The sequence below is a fragment of the Melozone crissalis genome, unplaced genomic scaffold, assembly GCF_028551555.1.
Source record: "Melozone crissalis strain CALT ecotype California unplaced genomic scaffold, PUWL_Pcris_2 ptg000045l_1, whole genome shotgun sequence".
NCBI lineage: Eukaryota > Metazoa > Chordata > Aves > Passeriformes > Passerellidae > Melozone > Melozone crissalis.
In genome coordinates, this window is record NW_026535823.1 from 12,285,865 (window position 1) to 12,310,683 (window position 24,819).

The 24,819-nt window shown below is 37.4% G+C and overlaps 1 protein-coding gene across 2 annotated transcripts in view; it reads left to right on the forward strand.

Moving 5' to 3' along the window:
- Positions 1-24,093, forward strand: part of CAMSAP2 (calmodulin regulated spectrin associated protein family member 2) — a 78,505-nt gene extending 54,412 nt beyond the window's left edge. For both annotated transcript variants that reach the window (XM_054285636.1, XM_054285637.1), the window contains 11 exons: positions 6,365-6,458; positions 7,530-7,623; positions 11,209-11,279; positions 11,789-11,858; positions 12,681-14,874; positions 15,935-16,071; positions 16,550-16,770; positions 17,854-17,926; positions 19,848-19,963; positions 21,112-21,230; positions 22,741-24,093. In XM_054285636.1, coding sequence (XP_054141611.1) covers positions 6,365-6,458; positions 7,530-7,623; positions 11,209-11,279; positions 11,789-11,858; positions 12,681-14,874; positions 15,935-16,071; positions 16,550-16,770; positions 17,854-17,926; positions 19,848-19,963; positions 21,112-21,230; positions 22,741-23,046 — 3,495 coding nt within the window. In that variant the 3' untranslated portion in view covers positions 23,047-24,093. The remainder of the gene's footprint in view (positions 1-6,364; positions 6,459-7,529; positions 7,624-11,208; positions 11,280-11,788; positions 11,859-12,680; positions 14,875-15,934; positions 16,072-16,549; positions 16,771-17,853; positions 17,927-19,847; positions 19,964-21,111; positions 21,231-22,740) is intronic.
- Positions 24,094-24,819: the final 726 nt, after the last annotated feature.

Genomic DNA, 24,819 nt, shown 5'->3' on the forward strand with positions numbered 1-24,819 from the left:
CATGCAAGACACAAATTTCAGCAGAATGAAAAGCTTCCTTCTTTTGGCCATTATGTTTTCCTAGTAATTTCCAAGTATTTTTTAAAAAGCCTTTGGGAAAGGATTTGTAAGAATGTTGATTTTGTGCAAAACTATTTCCCACTTTATCTTTTTTCTGATTAATTAATAGTTGAAGTCTGTAATCTGCAGTATTTCTGTTGAAATGTAATAGTGATCTGCGTTAGTCTCAATGTATCAAGGCCTTAACAAAGGGTGGAAATATTAAGGACTTGTTTATGGAATTACTACTCACTGTTCTTACTCATTTCTGTATACACAATTTCACGTGTTTTAATCTTAAAGCTCTTTTAGTTTTGTCAAAGTGTAAATTTCTGAGTTAATTTCTGAGTTAAATTTTTTGAGCAACCAAGGGCTTGATGCCCCAAAAATAAGCAGCAACATAATTCCAACAAATATAGTTGTTTGGATAAGCAATTAAGTGTATTCCATCAATCTAAGATTTTGCTCATTTAGAAAGAGGAAAATAAAACATTATTCTGTAATTCTTTAAGCCTGTATAAAAAGGAGCAACTGAACAATTTCTTGCCTAGTTGTAATTTTAATTTTTCGTTATTATGTTTCACCAAGACTTTCTTCTATATAAAACACACTTCATTTGCTTAAGATTCTTGTTGGCTTGCCTTTAGGGAATGAAATATTATTTTTCTGAAGTCAGCATATCCATTGCAGATGGGATGTAATTGGTTTCTAAATATCTGGGTCATTTCACTGCTTTTATGATTTTCTAGCAATCTCACAAGCAGAGTCACAGAGGCCAGAGCTTGAATACAGCTTTGTTGTCTCCTGTAGGGTTGAACCCAACCCTTTCCAAATAAGTAATGAGCTGCCAGGGTGAGTAAGGGCAGCAGGACCTAAGTCTAGACTCCTTGGCTGTTGCTGGTTTATTTTGTGTATGCAGAGCTGTGCAGTGAGTGCTTTCAGGCAGCTTTTGGTGCTGTTGAATTTCACATGCAGTGCTCTACCTCTGCTGCATTGCAGTCTGCCTTGGCTGCACTCCTGTCCTACAGCCACACTCGGGGCCCCAGCAGGACTCCTGCACTGCACTTTGATGGTTTCTCTCTGCTTACAGATGTATGAAATATATGTATCTGTAAGCAGAGAGAATTAGTTATTCTTGTTTTGATTCATAACAATTAGTCATACCGTTTTTATAGTAATGGCTTGAATTATTTCTCAAACCAGTATGCACTAGGAAGCTTCAATTACAAAAAACCTAACTATAGTAAATATTTTGTCAATATCCCAATGCATCAGACTTTACACTTAGTGATTTTGCTATTTCTGAACACTGATTTTAGAGAGGATTTAGCGTTCTTTCAAAGAGTTAGAGTATTTCTAGATCTGAGAGAGCTCTTTTGTGATCATGTTTTTACAAGTTGTTGTGGCATGGATGCTTATTTAGATGTAAATGCTACAAAGCAAGGCTGCCAAGTTTTTCTTCTAAAACTTGGCATGGAAACTTCAGTTAGTGCTGTAAACTGTTTTTCCAGTGTTAAGAGTTAATTTGCTTGGAAAATAAATTCATTGTTAAAAGAGTTCCTCCTTAGTTTTCCAGTGCATCTGAGTAGAGTAAGTTTTAATAAATGTGTTTATTCTCCAATGAATTTTATTGTCACTTAAAAAAACTTGTATTGTGAATGGATATTTTAAATATTGCACATTGAGTTACACTGGTTTGTGGAAGCTACTCATCTCAGCCTACAAAATGGACATAGTATGAAGTCTTACTATTGTAGAGGTTTGTGTTTGTTAATCAGCAGAAATTCCTGTCTGTTTTCAGAGGAGCTCATACTGCACAGTAGGTGCCACTGTGCTTTGGGCTTACAAACATCTTACCTACATAGTAGTGACAGAAAAAGTAAAAAATACCAACTGCTGATATCTTACTGGAAAAAGCCTCAAGAAAAAAATCTGTGCAGAGTTTTTGGAATTGCAGTGCTGTGCCTTGTGTGGTCCTAGAAATTCCAGTAGGTATCCTGGCTTGCTGCTGGTTCTTGAGAAGGAAGAGAGCAGAACCTCTCCTTAAGTGATCCAGCACAAACCACATACCTTACATTCTTCCCAGGGCACCCTGCACTGTCCTGGTACATTAAATCAAGGGAAGTTAGAGATAGGATATGATGCAGAAATTTAGTGCAGCACTTGACCAAGGTGATTTCAGTTTTTCCATCAAAATGCACAGAAACACTGACTTCACTTAAGCATCCTAAGTCTTTGATAGAGGCTCTGAGATTTCCCAGCAGATGAAACTGTTGGCTTAGCTCTGGTTTAGCACAGAGCAGAAATAAGCTTTGTCTGGATTTCTAGACAGCTTTAATGTGTCATAATCAAAGGAAGCAGAAAGTTTTGTTGCTCTTTATTGCCCATTTCTTCTCCTCTAAGAAAAATACATTTGTAAAGTTCTTCATAAGATGTTTACTAAGGCAGGGCTACTGATATTAAAGAAAAAATATTTCAATACATTCCATGGATGCTTGAGGCACCAACAGGGGACCATACTGGTTCCTGGTTGTTATCCTTTGAGACAGACAAACACAAGTCGAGAGCGATTACATAAAAATAATCACAATGTTTTCTGAATCCTCCCTGCATATTTAACAAGCAGAAATAATAGAAATCTTGAGTCTGTCTTCTCTGACTGCTCTGTGCTGAGATTTGGAGAGTTCTCTCACCCAAGCTCATGCAGAAGGCATATCTGTTGGAATGAAAGCTTTCAGAATGTGAAATGACGCAAATGTGAGAGATGATTGCTGTGTCTTGGCTGAAAGGGCGTTCCTCTGACCTAGATGTGGGCCAGACTCCAAACTCTGCAGAATCACAACTAGGCATATAGAATAGGTACCTTATTTTTGCACCTGATTACTAACCTGAGTGGCAGAAAAAACATTTGCACTGTCAGATCTTTTTTGATTCAGATCCAGAACTTCTTTTTTTTCCCGCTGCTGAACTGGGGTATATGATATCTGAAGTGTTGATGATCTTGAAGGTCTCTTCCAACCTAGTCATTCTGTGATTTATATTAAAAAATATTTATTGCACTTGAGCAGTTTTGAATACTTGTACTTTCTGATGTAATATTGATGGTGTTTATTTGTAAATAACATAAGCAGAATAGTGTTCAAGTATGTTGCATAGATAAATCCTAGAAATTCAGGGCTGCACAATGTCCACACATGTTGCACAGCTTTCCCTCCCACTGCCAGCCAGGCTGCTCACCTAAGTCTGAACTGGCAACTGGAACCCCTTAAGGACCTGGGAGAGCAGCTGGCTCTGCTTGGTGAGGCACTTATTATGTATGGTGGGAGTGAGTTCAGCCATTTCATTCCCATCTGGCTGGGTTAAAACTGTTGAGGATCGGGAATTAAAAGTAAGATTCAACGAGGGAACAGTTTTTTGAGGCAGTTTTTCCCTGAGAGGGGACCAAATGTTCCTGACTCATTATTTAAAGGGAAGCAGTGTGGTTTGCTTTCACTGATGTTAATCGGCCGCTCTTCCCTCTCAGTTCTGATCTGGAACAAGGCAGAGTGGGTTTGAAAACTGACTTGTTGTGGCATTTATTAGCCTGTGGCAAGACAGAGGACAAACTGGTAGTGCTTAGATCATACACAGCTATAGTCTGACCTTCTCGAGACAGTTTGTGACACTCCAGTTTCTGCAGTCTTGAAGCATTTACCTTGGCACTTGTATGACAAAAAAGCTGTGGATTTGCACTGGACAGGACCTTTCCTGACCCACTGAACAGAGATTTGAATGTGCATCATGGTAAAAATTTCACAGTGTATTTTATGTTAATTTTGAAAAAAATTCTGAAAGCTTCTGCAGCTGCTCTCACACCCAATTTTAGTGGATGCAAGCCTGGTGACAAATTACGTGTATCATTGGTATGTATGACATTGTGGTTATTCTCAAAATATGCAGATCTAAAACCTAGAGGTGTTAGGAGGGTATAATTTATTTGAAGTATTCCAAATTAAATGAGATTAAATGAAATGAAATTAAATGAGAATGTTTAGCTAACAATGATCTCTGAAGCTGCAAGTCTGCCATCTGCTGTTCAGGGGGCTTGAGCCTGCCTGGACTGCTCAGAGCTTCCTTAGTTTTTAATAACTGTTAAAATATTGTTGTGTGTAAGTGCATCTGATAATCATATGGCAAGCTGTTAGAATTTCTGTCACCATAATCAAGGCAGAAATCTATGGAAATCATATGTACATTCTTTCGAGTTCTGAATAGCAGCATTACTACAGACCCACTGCTAGTTTTTCCAAAAAAAATTGTTACTGATCATCAGTCTTTCCCTTCAATCGTTCTGACTAAAAATAACCTATGAGAAAACGTGATTTCCATCCTGATGGCTCACCATCAGACATCTGAATAGCCTCTGTTCTCAGTGGGCTGAGCAGCACTTTCATTTTTATTTCAGTAAATACTGCTTTGGTGGCTTTAGAAAAACAAACTGTCTTGCAGCAGCTCAGCACTGCATAGAAGATATTCTCAGAAGGAATATTTGTCCTTCATAAAATAGTCACACTGTTGTGTGTCTATTTTTTGTTGAAATGCAGCATTTCAATATAAACATGAAAAACTGGAGTATCTAAATATTATTTTGGATGGGAACAAAGCTATAATTAAAACATTTTATGATTTAATTTTTTGCTAAAAGATCAAGTCAAAAATATGAAAGTTTAAGGAGAGGCAAGGGAAAGGGGAAGATATTCAGAGAGAATTTATAATACTTTGAAATTGTAGTATTAAAAATCATACTTGTCTAAGAAGTACATCTGGTTTTTTCTTGGTCTAAGCTCCCTAATGAATTCAGTGTGTGGTACTGAAATGCTATGCTTGACATTAACTTGAATGGAAAAGATTCTGCTATGCACTTTTCCTCATTCAGTTCTGTCAAGCTGAATAAACAGCGATGGGGTTTTTCCTATTCTATTTATAACTTGTGTGTAATAGCTATGCTACATCTGCCTGATCCCTTCACCATATAGTGCAGTGTAGGAGTTGCTTTTGGTCTGAGTATCCCTTTGCTGAAGTATAGGCTTATCTATGTTAGAAATCTTCAGGAAAAAGAAATATGAAGCAAAAGTGTGAAACAGATACTCAAAATTATATTTTCATATATAGTGATGCAGAATTTAAATTTTCTCATTTATTATCAAAGGTTTTTTAGTAAATATTTTGTTTATTTTAAAATTACTTTCTTACCCTTAATGCCTGTGGTTTGTTTTTGAATTAGAATGACATTTTTGTTTCAAATTTTTGAAAGCAACTCTTTGAAACAAAAAGTTGTTTAATTATAGTTTCCCAGTTGAATGTATAAGCATTGTTTACATCTTCAGACTTTGTAAGACTGTGGCAAAGGTCTGTGCAATTATTTGAGCCAGCTCAAACCTGGAGAATTGCTGATCTCCTTCAGCTGATATTTCTAGATATGAAGTGGCACTGAAGATGCAGAACCTTTGGCCTCTGAACTCTTTAGCCTCCACAGTCACCAGCCTTCTGGGCTTTTTGCACTCCTCATATGTTCTTGCAGCAGAAACAACTGCTCCTGCCTGGCTTTCCTCTATTGATTTTTGTTGTTGTTGTTGATGTGCAGTTTGTCAGCAGTTGTTTTTTTTTCCTTTTCGTCTGTTTTTCCCCTCGTGTTTTTTCTGGGGCTCCCACACTGTGTGTTTCATAGCTGTGTAATGGGAACATACAGTAGGACATAAATATCAGCAGTGCATAAACCTTTGGAGCTAAAACCTTGTTCTAACATGCAGCCAATAAACTCTGCTGCTGTTTTTTGGTTTGCATTAAAGGCTTGTAAATTTGGGTAGAACTTCACAAGTATGACAAATGCACATACTTAACACAAAAGCCAAAATCAGTTTCTAACTTCTAAAACAAGGGGCTACCATGCTTTTTAATATTAAAAATCTGAAAAAAAGTGTTATCTGCCCTTGCAGTGGGCTTTTCAGTGCTATTTTTTAATGGAAATGGCTGATCTTTGGCAGGCATTTTATTCCACCCATCCTGCTCCTCTCTGCCCTCCCTGCAAGACATCAGGCTTGAGCATATGCTTGTTATGAAACATTTCAACCCAATTGGTTTTAATCTGGTCAAGTTATGTATTGGTGCTTCAGATCAGTTGTACTGGTCTCTATTTCTGAAAAATACAGTGGGGATTGTATAAAATAAATGGAGATTGTAAACTGGCTGAAACACAGAGTCATCTCCCAAATGCTGCTTAATCTGTTTACTGGCAGGCTTGTGTTCTAACATCAATTTCTCTCCATCTTTTTTTTATTTCATGTAGAGCAATTACATGGTGTTCATGGCAGAATTGTTCTGGTGGTTTGAAGTGGTGAAGCCATCATTTGTACAGCCCCGTGTTGTTGTGCATCCCCAAGGTAATTATGTTATGGATTGGCCTTAATATGCATGTTTTGATATGTATGTGTACAGATTGCCATTGTGTTCACAGATGCAGTGAACATTTTAGTTAACAGGATTTGGCAGTGTACAACCCCCTTAAAGAAGGAAAAGACTTCTCTTTCTTCATTGTAAATCTTCATCTCATCTCATAAATCATAATTAGATTTTCTTTCTGTTACCAAAAACTCATTTAAATTGTTGTGGTATAATCACTTGCAAATTTTCCTGACCTAAACAAGCCTTGAATCCATTTATGCCCGTGCAAGAATTACAAACATAATAAGAAACCAAGAACAGAATTTAGCCTGAAGAGCTTGTGTTGCTGAGAAGATACCAAGAGAAAGAATCATAAATCTGGGCAAAGTGAATAGAGAGCTAATTGTAAAGTTTCATTTTGTACCAAGTGCAAAGGCACCATCTTCCATCAGCAATTCTCAAATTTAAAAATGCACCTTTCAGATAGATCTTGAGATCTGTTAATGACTACTTTCAGGTAAATAACAATTCAGGTAACTGAAATGTTTACACAGCAGTGCTGTGATTGGCTTTCCATGCACTAGGAAGAGATTTTCATTGGGTGGCTGTTATACCTTTTCTTCATTTTTATGCTTTACAGCACATACAAGTCTGACATAAATCTTTAAATAGTGCTAACTGGTTTAGGGTGGGACAAAAAACCTTTTTTCTAGTCGCTCTAAGGGTTTGGAGAGAAATTGTATCAGAAACACTTCTTCCAGAATAACTTTTACTAAAACTGTTTACTTTTAATTTTGTGGCTCTTTTTTAGTTTGTTTTTCTGTATTTGTACTTCCCTTGATTTTTTTAGTCTATTTTGTCAATCTCCATTTCTTTAATTAATGCCAGTACAGGAGCTTTGGAGGACATAAAGATGAAAGGAAGTGACAGTTTTAATCTAAATCATGGAATCAATGAAAATTCTTTAAATCTTTGAAAATCATTATTTCGGATTATTTTGGACAGCTTTTCTACTATGTAATTTAACTGAATACTAAACTATAATAACTTAAACTTTTTCTTCCTGGCAGCTGAACCTGCAAAAGATGCAGCTTCTGCTCACAGCTTGAATGCTAACAGAAGAAATTATGTGGATGGTCCATCTGGTTCTGACTTTGTAGCCAGGTAATGTCAGAGAATCACTGTTTCACAATCTCCTTCTCTCTGTTCAAAAAATCAAAATCAAACAATTTTTTTAATATTTTTTTTGCCTTTTTGTAAAGCTCAGTGATTGAGTTACCAGACACAATCTGGAATTTTGTGCAATATCTCATAGTTCAGCCCTCCCTCCCTGCTACAGGGCAGGCTGCTTTTTCATGTTTGTACACTTGGACAGTGCTGTTCTCTTAGCAGTGTCCAAAACAACCCTCAGCATTCAGCACAGAAGTGTCACATGGCCTTGTCCTCTTCAATTTCCAGTGCAGCTGCTGACCAGGTCTGCTCTGGAGAAGCTGCTTTTCTGGAATTCACAGAAAATTTTCCAAAAGTTATAAGAAAACTAAACTGAGGTAACAGCAAGGAAAACCCTGAGTGATGGGTTTAGTTTGATTTGGTTATGTTAGTATAGTACCATAAAATTCAAGTAGGTAAAAATAATACTTATGATGTGATTAACTTCCCCACCCCAACTGCCTCCTGATGAGGAGGAGAATTGGAAAGAAAGTGTAAACCTCACAAGATAAGAACAGTTTAATAATATGAAACAAAATAAAATATGACTATGATAATAATTATAATTGTAATGAAAAGGGGAGAGGGGAGTAAACCCCAGAAGAACAAGAGCAGCACAGTGCAATTGCTGCCTCCAGCAGCTCCCAGCCCCTCCCAGGCAGCTCCCCCAGCCCCTGCTGGGCACAGCAGCCATGGTTTGCCCTGGCCCTGGGGCCAGCTCAGCTCAGCTGTCCTGGCCACGCTCCCTCACAGCTCCTCCTGCACCTCCTGGCTGCCACGAGCACAGAGAAGTCCCTGGCTTAGAGACAGCACCAGTGAGCAACCACTGAAACACCAGAGTGTTAGCAACAGTGCCCTCACTCTGAACCCAAAACACAGCCCTGCACCAGCTACCAGCAAGAAAATTCTCTCTGTTCCAGATAAAACCAAGACCATGTGAAACATTATTTTTGTTATTACTGGTACAGATTAGGAAGCAATATAGAAACATCCTGTTTGTCTAATGTTCTGTAGCTGCTCATACATTAATTTCTCAAGGGAGACCTAATCACTCTCCACAACTACCTGAAAGAAGGCTGTAGACAGGTGGAGATTGGTCTCCTATCCCAAGGAAAAAGTGATAGGAGAAGAGGAAACATTTCCTCCATTTCCACTAGAAAAGGTTTAGATTTGGATATTAGCAAAACTTTTGTCACCAAAATCAGCTGTCAAGCATTGGAACAGGCTGCCTGGAGAGTGATTGAGCCTCCATCCCTGGAAGTATTTAAGATGTGTACATGTGGCACTTACAGACATGGTTTAGTGGTGGCCTTGGCAGGGTTAACAGCTGGACTTCATGACCTTAAAAGTCTTTTCCCACCTATTCATTCTATGATAAGGGACATAAATTGTACTTTAGGCCTTCTTATTAATCTTTCTTAGGTCAAGGTAAAGAAAGCCTTCCAGTGGTCTGATCTGGATCTAGTGAATGAGCATTGCAGTACATTAATAATTTTGGGGGTTTTATTTTGGTTTATTGAATGTATCTAAAGTGGCACAGAGGAGAAGGATAAAATTAGCATTGTAACTGGATATTTAGCAAATGGTTGATTTCCAACCCAGAAAATCCTGTTTAGCCTTTTCTGTTGTTTTTGGATGAGTTTTTTGGAGAGAGAGGTGAGGGTTTGTTTGGGTTTGAGATTTAAAGTTCCTAAGTATGTTTTTAGTGTTTTGGAACCTATGCTGACTTTAATAACAGAGTAATATTTCCTACTACCAATAAATGCTGGAATTCCAAGTCCTTTTCCTGTATGTGTCCAAAGCATGTTTCTCTTGTAGACAATGATTTTATTTTCATGTAGACTGAGCATATAAGCCAGGAGAACAAGTTTTGAACATATCCTTTGAAGCAGGGGTTCCCAAGGCCATTTGCTGTAACTCTCCTCATAAACCAGGGTATTTCATCCAACCTGATGACACATCACTGCAGGACAAAGGAGGGGCTCAAAAAGCATTTCAGATGGTTGGAATCCCATACACAGGCTGCAGGTTCCCTGACTGCAGGATGTTGTGTCCTGGCCTTCCTCCCTGTGCATTCCTGCCCTCTTCAGTGTTTGAGTTCCATTTCAGCACACAAAGACAGAAAAAAGGACCCCAGTTGGAAAAAGTGAATGTTCTGCTGCCTTAGCCTGTTGGAGTGACTCAGAGCATGGGCTGGAGAGGCAGAGCCAGCACAGAGGAGGGAGTGGGACTGTGGCAGTGTTACAGTGTCTCAGGTTGCCATGGAGCCCAGGCTTGGTGCCAGAATCAGTCTCTTCCCCAAGCAAAATTAAGTGTATAGATTCTCTTCATGGTAGCAAATTTTCACAGGCTGTGGGGTTAAATTTGGAAAGTATGCTTTTCTTTTAACATAACTTACAGACATTAGGATTTTATAATTTTCACAGAAATCTTGAATGCCATTTAAAACAGACATGTCATGTAGCTAGCATGTAGTGTTATTGATACAAAAAAATCAGGAATTTTGGGAATATGGGAACCTATATTGAATAATTAAATAAATACTTGTGAAAGATGCTCTTGTAGATTGTGTTTTTCTTAAATTGATGTGAATATCCTTCTTGCAAATATTATTTAGAAACATTTCTACACTATACAGTATATATAATAACACTAGACAAATATTCTGAAAAATGTGAGTTTGGGAGTGTCCTATTCAATTCAGTGGACAAAATTCAAACCATGAAAGGATTTAATCCAGCTTGTGTTTGAAGTCTGGCTTCTCTAGAAGTGTTTTACATACAAATCCATCTGTCTTTATGCATATGTCTTTGTTCTGATCATGAAAAAGCACCTTGATCAAAACATTGAATTATGTTAATCCCATCCTGGATTAACACAGCTACTCAATTACAGACCTTCTCTGTAAACCAAATAAAGTATCTGTATAAGTAGAAACAGAGGAAATCTCTATAATTACTCCTTTAGTAGTGAATGTATTTTTTTATTTATAAAGTCATGTCTATCACAAAGTCTTCTTTATCCACTTCTAGTGCGTGTTGCAGTCCAGACACAAGGCAGAAGTTTTGAACTAAGCAATTGAAAATAGAAATGTATGGAAAGTATGTGATATTGGCTGCAGTCACTCAGTTTTGAGGCCAGTAGGAGCTGCCTCATTTTGCTCATGTCTTTTTTGACTTTTTACTGAAATCAAGCCTAAAAAATGGAACTTTCTAATAGAGGCATTTACATGAAATAAATCAGGAGACAAGTACATTAACAAAACTTATGCTGCAGGTCTGTACAGCTGTCTGTGTACGAAAAATACCTTTTTGACTTTTTAGTCCACCTGCATTAGTCCCAGTCCAACGTTATTACAGTGTTCTCTTTTTAGTTGATAAATTAATATTTCCAGAAGAGAACTACACCTCACTTTCTTTCTCATCACAAAAAAAAAAAAAAAATCTTGTCTTTGTCTTGGCCAACAACAGGGTGACTGGTTGGCCTTTGTATTGTGGCTTTTGATGTATTAATTCTAAGTTAATGTCTCTTGCTTTATAGATTGGGAAGTCCAGCTTACACACCCCCTCACCAACTGCATACACCCCAGCAGCCTTATTCATCTGTTCCAGGTAACAATTCACAAAGGACGGGGAGAGGCAGTGAGACAGGTGTCATCCTCCGAGTAAATTGCTATCCTGCTTGTATTTATTCAAACATCATTTATACAGAAATAGGGGGACATCTTTACATGAAAAAATAATTCATTTACATAATTGACTTATGTAATTTATAAAATGTACAAGTGGGAAGATTCTGTTTGTACCAAATGCACTGTGTGTGGTTTTTTAATTTGACTTCTGTTTTGATTATGTGGAAGATGGCTTACAACAAGTATTTGTGGCATATTTTAGTAGGATTTGTATAATATTTTGCACATTAGTAAGTCCTTTGAGGGATGAGGGGTAAAATATATATTCAGGATGAAATTGGCTTTAGTTGTATTTTCAATATATAAACACTTTTCTGCCATTGCCGTGTTCTGAGTAGGGAAGCAGATCAATTTCTTAAAGCAACAGAAAGTGATGTTAAAATCATTTTTCACAGTAGTTACATTGGGTCCTGTTTTTGTTTCATTTAGGAGTCATCAGAAGGTCCACATCAATGTCTTATGTAGATGGGCAAGTAGGGACATGGCCCAAAGAGAAAAGGTAAGGAGTCTTACAAGCCGGTTACAAAATACTGGGGTTTGGTTATGAGTAGTAGTAAATGCTCCATTGTAGTTTGGATTTTCAGAGTCCTATAATGAAAATTCTTGTAAGCTGCTTGAAAAAGTAGAAAAAGAAACATAAAACCATATCATGGATTAAAAACTGGCTAATATGAAACAATCTTCAGAAGTAAATAATTTATTCTTTACACTAAAAGAGGTATACTTCAGATATTTGAATTGTTATTGTTAAATATGTTCATATTTACTCATCACACTGAACTAAATGTGGGTAACAGTATCATGGCTAATGATCTCAATAGCATTTAAGCTTGTATTATTTTGGGAATGCTAAGAACAATCAGGCTGAATGTTTTAGTTTTCAGTTAGACCAGTCATAAACTCTTAATCTGTGGGGTATAAAGCAAAGTTAAAATGGTAAGAGTTACAGTGGTGTGTAAACTGTGTCTTTTCACACCTTCCTTCTGATCTATGGTGGCCATTCCTATACTCCTAAAATGCCCAGAATTTATTCCAAAGTAGTAAAAAGCATTGCCTGAGTCTGAAGAAAATCTTGTTATATTCTATTCTATTGTGCTTTTAAAAGATTTATTAAACTTACATCTATTTATCCATCTAAAAAAATCTATCTAAAAATATATGCTTGTTTATTATATTTGAAGGTAGGCAAAAATGCAGTACACCTAACAGTGCCTTTAATACTTCCAGTTAAAATAATTTTAAAACCAAATACAAAGATTTTGTTATTTTTATTAATAATCATGAGTTGCTCAGTTACTTTCTTTATTCTGATCTCTATTAGGTCATCATTACATGGAGTTTCATTTGACATTCCTTTCGACAAAGAGAAAAGCATTCCAGCATCTGCTCCAAGCAGAGGAATTCCTAGATCTGTGAGCAACGAAGGCCTTACAGGAAACATCAACCGCGTGCCGAAGCATCCCAGAAAAAATCTGTCCTTCAAACCAGTAAATGGAGAAGAGGAGAATCAAGACATTGAAGAGGAAAAGGTCATGACAAAGGCCAATCAGTCTCTTAATGCAAATGAGAGAAATGCCAACGAGAGCAGACACTACAGGTTTCCAAATGGAGCTCTGCAAAACAGGGCAGTTCTGGATGATTTTGGCAATCAGATTGAGACTCCGAGCATCGAGGAGGCTTTGCAGATAATTCATGACACTGAAAAATCTCCCAGACTTCTCCAAACAGACCAAATTACAAATGGGTTCTTCCTTCACAATCGGGAAATGAGCATCTTGAATTCAAACATTAAACCCAATCAGACTACCCCAGATATAATCACAGACACTAAGGGTGCTCTGAGCCCTGTGACTGACAACACAGAAGTAGATACTGGAATACATGTCCCATCAGAAGATATCCCAGAGACAATGGATGAGGATTCTTCTCTGAGAGATTACACTGTAAGCATGGACTCTGACATGGAGGAACCATCTAAATTTCTCCAGGATTACGACATGCGGGCTAGCAATCACAGAGATCAATTAAGTCCCTGTCCCAGCTCAGTAAGTACTAAATCACAGGCAGGCAGCAGTGCTTCTTCCAGCTCAGGGGTTAAAATGACCAGCTTTGCTGAGCAGAAATTCAGGAAGCTGAATCACACAGATAGTAAAAGCAGTGGAAGCAGTTCTCAGAAAACCACACCAGAAGGTTCTGAGCTGAACATCCCTCATATGGTAGCTTGGGCTCACATTCCCGAGGAGGCATCTGTTCCTCAAGGAAGAGACACTACACAGTTACTGGCTTCTGAAATGGTACAGCTGAGGATGAAGCTAGAGGAAAAGAGGCGAGCCATTGAAGCACAGAAGAAGAAAGTTGAAGCTGCATTCACAAAGCAGCGGCAGAAAATGGGAAGAACAGCATTTCTCAATGTTGTGAAAAAGAAAGGGGACGGGGTATCACCTCTCCGAGAGGAAGCAGCGGGAGCTGAAGATGAGAAGGTATTCACTGACAGCAATCGGTTGAAAGAAAAAGAAACTCAAAAATCAGATGACCAAACTAGTAAGACTTCAGAATTAATAAAAGAAAACCCAGAAAATTCTCATAGCAAATGGTTAAAATCTCCTGCTACTTCTGGGGATGCTGAAAAGCAATGGAATTTAGCAAGCCCCTCAGAAGAAAATCTTAATGATGGAGATCTCTTAGAATATACAAAATCCATTGAAAAACTGAACTCTTCCCTACACTTTCTACAACAAGAAATGCAACGTCTGTCCCTTCAGCAGGAGATGCTGATGCAGATGAGAGAGCAACAGGCTTGGGTTATTTCTCCTCCTCAACCTTCTCCTCAGAAGCAGATTCGGGACTTTAAGTCTTCAAGGCAAGGGGGAACTCCAGCTCCTGTTGCACCTTTCTCACAGGAATCTCCTCGCTCTACACATCAATCTCCACAATCTTCCAACAAGAAGAATGCCTCTTTTCACATTAAAATGCAAAGGACTCCTAGGCCAAATGAACTGAAAATAACGCCTCTAAACCGTACCTTGACTGCCCCACGCTCTGTGGACAGCCTTCCCCGTTTGAGGAGGTTTTCCCCCAGTCAGGTTCCCATTCAGACCAGATCATTTGTTTGCTTTGGAGATGATGGTGAACATGTAAGTGAACCTCAGTTAAAGGGAAATCTTTCGAAGGAAGTCAAGCCTACAGAAGAGGCAGCAAAAGAAGAAGGACCAAAATTGCCAAAACAGGGTGAGCAGAAGTTGGAGGAAAAGGAGATTAGGCCTATTGAATCTAATGTTTCTGAAGTGTTATCTCAGCCTATCACAGAAACAGTCTGCCTCACTCCAAATGAAGATCAGCTAAACCAACCCATTTTACCACCTCCAGCTCCCAAAACAGCTAACTTAATTGAAGTTTCCCTATCAGATTTGAAGCCACCAGAAAAAAGCGAGGTATCTGTTGAGAAATATGAAGGTGAGAGTGATAGAGAACAGTTTGAAGATGACCAGAAAGTATGTTGTGGATTCTTTTTTAAGGTAAGAGAACTAGTGGATGTGTGTGTCAGCTTTAAGCTTTGTTTAAATCTTTAAGTGAAACGTGGATGTTGCTGATGATTGAAGTAAAAGCAGATAGTACTGCAACTCTAAATGTGCAGGCTTGTCTTCTCGACTTGATTAATTATGCATCATAAGAGTGGTGAGATTCTACCATATTGCAGTTCTGAGCATGTCAGAGTATCCCTTTCCTTGCATAGTTATGGAAGAGTGCTTGGAGGTCTTGGTGAGGAAGATTCATGCTGAATGTAGATTTTTTTTTAACCTGTTTTTGGTGATCTTGATTAAGCGTGCTCACATCTCACCCTCACTTCCTCACCTCACTCCCAAATTTAACTAAAAGTTTTTGAACTACATAACAGCCTGCATTTTTTTTTAATTATTCACATTTTTTAATTGCACTTTGGAGAGCCTTTTTTCCTTTCTAAGCTGGCTAAGGAAGTGTAAGTCTGCTGAGACTCCCTTTTGAAGTTTGTATTTGGGAGCACTTCTTGGAGACTTTTTATTAAAGAACTGTATTCAGACAGGCTTTTAACTATAATGCCTATTGTAAGACAGTGGTCTAGACTTATTTCCATCTTAGAATACCCCAACATTTTGTATCGTGTATCTAGATGGACCTAGCTTGTCTGGAAACATTCCTCAGTTCTAACAAAACACCTGGCTTGCTCAGAAGTTACTTTTATATGGTGCATAATTATTGGGGCTTGTGATAATTACCTTCATGTTCATACATGTAGACTCTTCCAAAGCTGAAAGAAGTTTATGCTATGTGGGATCTTACTCAAAACTAAAATATCTCACTTAGCAAGTTTTCTCATATCAGTGTTGAATTTTGTTTGACTCAGGAAAGAAAAATTCCTTTATGAAGTTTTTAAGAGTCTTAAGAAAAATCTTCATAAATAAACTCATTCCAAATACTGCAAGAGTATGTTAGGATACCCAGTGTACAGAATTAAGTGTCTAATGACTTGGCAAAACCAGTTGCTGAATTTAGAGGTATTCATATTTTTGGTCCTTTTCCTTCACAAACGGTTGCTAGGATGATCAAAAGGCAGAAAATGATATGGCAATGAAACGAGCAGCGTTGTTGGAGAAGCGTTTGAGAAGGGAAAGAGAGACTTTGCTTCGAAAGCAGCAGCTGGAAGCAGAACTAGAACATAAGAAGGAAGAGACAAGGTAAAACTACATGTCCTAATTCAAATGATCAGTAATGGTGAACATAAAAATGTCTTCTTTAGTTAAAAGTGTAACCTGCATGTCAAAGAATTGCATCTTAATATCCAAGTTATTCGCTGCTAGAGCCAGATGTGCAGAGGAGGACAGCAGGTGGCATCAGTCTGTAGCTCTCTCAGGCTGGGAGCTGTGCTGGCCTGAGCACAGCTTCTTCACAGCTCTTCCTTCTGCACAAATGCACAATGTTCACTCAGTTACAGCAATGAAGCTCATCAACCTGTGTTTGGTTTTATTAGTAGCAATATCCCCAAAAGTTTAAACTCTCTGAAAATTGCAAAAAAATTTAAAAGCAATTGTCTTTTACTGGTGCTTGAGAACATTGGAATTCCAAAAATCTGCTGCCTGTGTTGTCCTCGCTGTGCTAGCTGAAATCCCTTATTTGGAAAGCTTCTAGTGCTGAATTTTTTTGGTCATTTTTTAGACGCAAAACAGAAGAAGAACGTCAGAAGAAGGAGGATGAACGAGCACGGCGAGAATTTATTAAGCAGGAATACATGAGAAGGAAACAACTAAAGCTTATGGAAGACATGGATACTGTCATAAAGCCACGTTCCCTCTCAATCAAACAGAAAAAGCCACGTCCAAAATCTATTCACAGAGATCATATTGAATCACCTAAGACACCAATCAAAGGTCCACCAGGTAACAAATGTTTACATGGAACAAGAGTCTGTTCATGCTGAAACACCAGCTTGGGTTTTGGTCCTAACAAGCACGGGCATTTATGAGTCTTGTGCTACATTAAAATTGCACGTGTCCAAACTGGAAAGCAAAATTTGGCATAGAAATGGAAAGATGAATGTCACTTACCTGCTATGCATGCATGCATATATAAGCAAACAAAAATGTTAGCTCTGAAACCCCAATGGAGGGATGAATATGTGTTGCGAGTTTCATGCACACCCATGTTTTCTTCACTAATCTCTTCTTGCACCTGTAGAGCTAAGAATGAATAAAAGTTGGGAGATAAGGGATCAATAAATAAAATGGTGACCATAAGGTAAGAATACTTAAACTCACACAATATGGACAAAATTAAAACTTGACAGTTACTTTTAAATTTCATGGTTTTTTTCTATTTTGCTCACCAGCTGCATGTATAGTTAAGAACATAGCAACACTAATCATGTGGAATAACTTAGCATTCTTTTAGATACAACAGAACTTGCAGTAGAAGAAGTATTATCAATTTACAATTAGAAGTATTAGAAGAATACTTCTAGAAGAAGAAGTATTATCAATTTACAATTAGAAAAAAATAACCAGATTGCTCAGTGATCCCTTTTGTTACAGATTCCTCTACCCTTGTTGTTGTGCTGCGTTTTCTCTGGCTGCTTCCGTCTGTCTTTCAGTGTAATTTAAAGTATTTCCTTAAGACCTTCCAAGAATCCATCCCAAGCTTTAAATTAAGTCTCTTAAGCTCTCTTTCAAGAGGACTTATTAACTCTAATTGCATCCTTTGATTTGCATAGTGCCAATATTCCCATGTTCGTGCTTCCCATTAGTGCTTAGGCTGAGCTCATCCCCAGTGCTGCCCAAGGCTGGGTGGCAGCAGCTGTTTACAGGAAGTGCAGCACATATGCATGCAGGTATATCATGTAGAAATGCCCTTACTGACTTTCAGATGCTGGTGTTGGTCTGATGAACAGACTCTCCTACTTGCATAGGTTTATAAGCTTTAACTTTGTTTTTATCCAGGTTCACAGCTTTATCGTGTTTTTTCAGTATCTAGTCTTTCATTGGCATCGCTGAATACAGGGGACAATGAGAGTGTGCAGTCAGGCAAGAGAACACCAAGGTAAAGCTAAAATAACCATTTCATGTAATAAAATTTTGTAATCAGCTATGTAAAACTAGCATGAATTTTTTAGAGGTCATGTATATATTGTGTACTCCGAGAACAGGTATGTTTTCCTCATTTGAGACGTGGATGGTTTCCACTGTCAGACATTCGGGAACCAAGCCATCATCATTTGTTTTGCAAATTGTACCAAGTGAACCAGTTGGGCAGGTATAAATGAGGTCAAAGCAAAATGCTGTTCACACAGCCTCTTTAATTCACCTGCTTGTATCTAAGTCTCAGCCTATGGGTATTTTGCTAAACCTGTATGCTACATGCAACTACATAGCTGCTTTTCTTTTTTTAACATAGAAGCGTATTTTCTGTTTGGTTTTTTTCTTTAGCAGTTGTACGGGGCATTATTGAATGCTCACAAGGACTTCAGCCTTTTCCAAACACCAGAATTTATTTTGCATTAAAAACCACCTGAAAATAACAGAAAAAAAATTCTATTTTTTAATACAAACCCCATATTGTCATCAGAGGAAAATCACTATTTCTGTGAACTATTTGATAATATTCAGACAAATACAATTTTCTTTGTATAAAAAAAGAAAAAGTGAAGAAAAGTAAACTAGGAGAAGGAGTTGATAAGGAGTACTACATTTTCTGCTATTGCCTGTTGTGTCTTCATGGCCACTACACATTATTTATCAGCTCTGACAAACCTGCAGCTGGCTTCAGTTGACTTCTCAATTACCTTGATGTCTCCAGAACTGACTTTCCAGTTATTACATAAGAAGCTTTCATAAATGATTCAATTAGCCTAATATCTCTTGTCATCTCTTAAAAATCAGCAGTTTTAATTGAGAGGGGGATTTCTTCCAGCTATATTAGCTATTACAAAAGGCTTGATGTTGCTCATCTACACGGGCTTTGCAGGAGATAACTCCTGTGTATAGAGCTGGAGTTGTGCAGTGCTGTACTGTGATTTCAATGAGCAGCACATCTTCCTCAGGTTTTGGATTTGTTTAGGGGATTGAAACTTTTAAAACATTTTAAAAGCAACAGAGTTGAAAGAATTTTCAGTAACTTTCCAAATGCATATTGTCACCTTGTCCTCACATCACCATTGTTTTTGATGATCCCACTGAGAGATTCTCAGTGATACATTTGTCACCTTCTTCATGGAGGTGCTAATCACAGGATATATTATAAATTGAATTTTCATCTGCTGCTGATTTTACTGAAAATGAGCATGCACACAAATTTTGATGTGATACCACTTTTTTTCCTTATTCTGTGCCTTTTTCTCACTTAGCCAACTTTCATTCCAAGCTGCAAATTTGACTGGCTTTTGCAGTGGCCACAATCAAAAAATTTTAAATATCTTGTAATAATTTAAGAAAACGTGACAATCTTGTTTAAACCTTTAAATGCAAAATTATCCACATTTGAGTGCAGCCTGAAGAATTACAGCACCAGAAGCTATTGTCTGTGAAAACAAAAACTAGAAGGGATATTGTTTTGCTGTCTTAAATACAGCAGTTCTCACTGCCAGTTGTTGCAGTCATAAGTGTAAATGAACTAAATTTTTACTTCATATTCATTATTCTATCAAGAACTGGTTTGTTCACTACATGAGATAACATTGGTTTGCCAGTACATGTTAAAAGTAACACAAATTTCCACTTAGTAATTCTGTTTCACAACCAAGAACATCTATTAGGTCTCTGTCCCTCAGATGTAGCCCAAAAATTAACATATCCTCACCTAAAGACCAACTTCTTGCATCACTCAAAACACACTAAATTTGGTGCATTTAGGTTTATAGTTTATAATTCAAGTCATTGTGTTCTATCTTGCCTTCTTTTCATATCAGAAGGCTTCCCAGCTGAACATGGTGAATTTTTTAATAGATTTTAAAACTAATGTTTAGGTCTGAATCTGTGGAAGGATTTTTATCCCCAAGTCGCTGTGGGAGTCGTAATGGAGAAAAAGATTGGGAAAATGCATCTACAACTTCTTCAGTGGCCTCTGCTACAGAGTACACAGGTCAGTGGCAACAAGGGTCAGAAATGTACCTGCCATTGAACATAGTGGTTCTATGCATGAAAAGTTTTCAGTTACCTTGTTTTGGTTTCCTAAAACTTGATTGAGTTTTGCCCTTCAAAGTAGAGGATGATAATACAAAATTAACATTTTTAATCCAAAATAAAAGCACTGACTCAATAGCATTTGTGATAACCACAATAAACTGCAGTCAGGCTCAGAACAGCACATGAGCTCACACACCATTCTGTTTTTCAGAGTGTCTCTAGCATAGCACAAAGTGTTGATATTTCAACTCAATTTATTAAGAACTTTATGATCAGACTACTCATTCTTTATTAGATTATGAATCAAATATTTTCTCTAACTATTCCACACATGATACTGCCAAGACCTTGCATCATCAGCCTTATAAAAGCTCCACTTTTGCCAACCTAATATCATTTTGTTTGTGAGAAGAGTAGCATAAGGTTAGGTATTTTCTAGGGTTTTTTCCCCCAAAGCTTAGACAAACAGATTTAATCTTAAATTTAATTGATGCTTGCACATTATTTTCCTAATTGGTACTCATGTGTTGAGTTTTCTTAAATGGACTTGACCCAAGTACACAGACATTTCAGAAATTAACCAGAAGATTTTTACTTCAGCCAGATGAATCATTTTACAGACAGAATAACCTGTCAAGTGTAAAGCCAGATCTTTTAATCCCTGATTCTGGGTAAAACATTTATGGAATTCCAAAGAGAACAGGCAACAGTTACTCTAAGCACTGCATATGCCTCATTGTTATACCTCATACCCTTGAAATCATAGGTGAAGGAAAAGAAAAAGACTTTGCTCTCTCCTGGACAACTGAAATTTTGTTTAGAAAAAGCAAAAGAAAAGGTCCTCTGAGAGAGAAAAAAATTACCAAGGCTGCCAATAATAATGATTTAATAATGAAAGACACATTTGTAAGTAAATTCAGTGACAGCTGAATGACGTTTTACTTGTTCATGAAATTTGTGGTCTCTAACCTTATTCTGTATTATTCCTGGATTTGTGTTCCTATGCATGCAAAAGTTCCACACCAGAAGTGCTTCACAGCATTCAAAGTAATTCTTTGTTGGCTTATTGATTAATTTAGCTTATTTGTTGTTCCTTTTGCATAGGACCAAAGCTCTTCAAAGAACCCAGTGCTAAATCTAATAAGTATATAATTCAGAATGCACTGGCACATTGCTGCCTGGCTGGAAAAGTGAATGAAGGTCAAAAGAAAAAGATTCTGGAGGTAAGAATATTTTTCCCCTAAAAGCATAAACACCTATGTCAAACCAAAGTCAAGCATTATGGAGACTCTAAAGGATAAATGCAGACACTGAAAGGAAACCTTAGAGATGATGGCAGCAGTCAGTGAAGGGATTAACTTCTGTGACTTCCTTCCCGTGTAGGCAGAAAGGTTCTCCAGTGCTATAGAAACAAGAGCTGTTACTTTGTACATGCAGCACAGGGAGCTGAATTAATTCACATGTTTAATTAATAGTTATTGCTTGTTTTATGGAGGAACTTCAATATCTAGGCTTTCATAATTTGCTCACTAAATTGTTTTCCCTGATACATGGAGATCCTCAGGTTGGGAACTTTAGAACTAACGCACAGGGCCCTCATGAACAGAAAGAATTGAAATACATCCCTTCTTGGCTCTTCTCCAGTTTCCAAGCAGTAGGGCAAATCCAGGACTTTGTACTGTAGGAAGGTGCCTTCCAGTCTTCTCTCTTACACTGCTATAAACCTTTCTGAAAATGCAGATATTGTAAAAATCCAGGGACAGTGTGTTCCCAGGCAAAAGTAGTAACACAGAATCTGAGCCTTGAGAGTAACAGGACTGTTCCATTTACCACATATGACAAATACAACAGATTAACTGATATCAAACCTCACAGGCACTTGGAATCCAGACTGAATTTCATTTCTGGAATGAAATTCCAGAATAAACTTCATAGCAGTATTTCTTGCCCCTTCTTCTCTTCATAATCCTGCATCCATGTCTAGATGCTCCTTTCTCTGCCTTTCCAGACACTTTTTGGAAATACCAAGTCAGGAATCAGCACACACTCCTGCAGTTTAAGTAACTGGGAGCAAAATGACCCTCAGAATGACCCAGAAAAAAATAGGTGCACAAATGTCATGCTTACCTCAAGGATGAAGCATACATCACTTGATAGAAGGTTTAAGTTTCAAGGCATGTGTCCCATAGGACGTCTGTAGGTGGAATAGGAATCTGAAGATTTCAGCTAATTAAGAACTTCTGTTTAATACATTCCAACTGACTTAATGGTTTGACCAAGCTTGAATGGATGTAGGGATGACTGAAATTCCATTTTAGCACCAGAGGATCTTCCAGACACACAGAGACACGTTTCAAGTTTCCTGTTCCCAAACTTGCAAGTATTAAATCAACTTGATGAAATGGATGATGAAAAGAATTTTTATTTGGTCTAAAAAAAGACTTTTGGAATGTCTGTTCTTGAGGTACAACTAAACAAGTATAGCTGAAATTGTCTAAATAAATTAGGTTTTGGTTAACATGAATATCTACCCTATCAAAATTCAGATGGGTGACGCTTAGCAAACTCTAATGATTGAAAATAAGGTCTTTTAGTGGACAGAGTTAGGCATAAGTTTCAGCTCTGGTAGAAAACTGATTCAAAATGAAATCTAATAAATTGAAATGTTTTTTAATTACAATGCAAAATTCATATTCTGAATGTTTTTCTTTTTTTTCTTTCTTTCTTTTAAAGGAAATGGAAAAATCTGATGCCAATAATTTCTTAATCTTGTTCCGGGATTCAGGCTGCCAGTTTAGATCTCTGTACACATACTGCCCTGATACTGAAGAAATCAATAAATTAACAGGAATAGGTCCCAAGTCTATCACAAAGAAAATGATAGAGGGACTGTATAAGTACAACTCTGACAGAAAGCAATTTAGCCACATACCTGCCAAAACTTTGTCTGCCAGTGTTGATGCAATTACCATTCACAGCCATTTGTGGCAAACCAAGAGACCAGTAACTCCTAAGAAACTCTTACCCACCAAGGCATAGTAGATGGGAAAAAATTTGCTTGAGACAATTATGATAAACTTGCACTTCATCTTTACTGCCTATAGGAAATAGATTTCTAGTTGCCAACAAGACTCTTAGAACTTAAAACTGGACACCAAGTTCTATTATCATGTCCAACTGGAATGTAAACACAGTGTTTAGGAGTGCAGAAGATAACTCTTAGGTGAATAATTATGAGTGATTACGGAAATGTTTGACTTGTGTGGAGATTTGTATGTGCTAATGCAACATATAGAGTATATTTGCTCTGTATTTTGATTAGATACACTGAAGCACTGAATGTTCCTCTTTAGTGACTCAAACTATATTTTTTACATCTGTTGCCTTATATGTTTGTATTTGTGCTTGTCTTGAAATATTTTTCTTTCACTAAAGAAAAACTTCTTAATATTCTCAATACCATTGAACTTTGCATACTGACTTACAGTAAAGACTAAATGATAAATTGTATGTCACTGAATAACAGCTGAATGGGTCTGTTCTCCAAGATCCTTACTGCGTGCTGTAACAAAATCAAGATTCATTCCCCTGTGTATTTATAATTCTTTTTCAATTCAGTAGTACTGATTTGCTTATAAACTAAACAGTAAAGGAAAAACCTTTGAACTGCTTGAAGTTTTCTTCAAATGAATTATTTAACAACTCAGGGTAAAGGTGATGCAATTACTTCTGTTTCAGTCAGTTGCCATCTGAGATGTAATGACTGACCATGTGCATGTTCATAACATCAGTAACACTCAAAGTAAAAAGATTTGGTAGGTCTCTGAAATGGTTTAAGCAGTTCATTGCTTTGCACTGTTCCAGCTGGAGAGAGAGGACACGGTCAGGTCCTGCTCCTTCAAGGAAGGAACAGGAACTCATGAAACATTCAGAACTAAATCCCTGATGTTGCCTAACAGAGCACTAAATATTCAGAAGAATCACAGAATTCACTAAGTCACAGATCTTTGAGAAGTCCTGTATCTAATTCCCATTGATTTTAAGATTCAGGCCACTTCCTGCCTTCAATCTGCCAACTCAGACTTGAATCAGTTTTCTAGGGAACAGACATCTGATAATTTTCAGTGTGTCTTTGTAAATTGTTTTCTTGACAGTAACAGGTGATGTCTTGTGACACAGCAATTTTTAAGTACGTATGGCAAAAAAGCCTAACTGACATTTCAGTAAATCTGTTACATGACCATTTGCAAAACCAAACTCTAGGCATATTTCAGTATTATTTATAAAGGGCTGCATTTTATTTCAAAACAGTGTTTGATTATTTTATAAATCACTACCCTGTTTCAGCATTTGTTTCTCTTATAATTTGCTTTTAACATGTTCTGAAAAAAAAAGAAGACACAAACTTGAAGCCTCCCCTAAATCTGTGGCTATTTTGATAACATCATACACCGGAGAATTTGTTGGGGGGGAGGGAAATCTCATTCTCAGGAAAAGACTTGAATGATTTGTGATTCTGTTCTGTTTCAGTGTTGTGACAACTCCATTCACATAAGACAGTATTGTGCTATGAGTATGTAGTCCATTCAGTTTCATGGGAGACTAAAATGATGTTCGTATTTCTCTCATTAAACTGCTTTGAGAGAAACTGCCTCACTACTACGATGTGCTCATTTACTTAGAGAAAAGATGCACAGGAATGAGATGTCATTAAGCAGTTTAGAACAGTACTTTTTTAAATTATTATAAGGCCTTAGGCATCAGTGCATCTGGATTATAAACATTTTCTCAAAAATGCTGTCAGTTTACTGT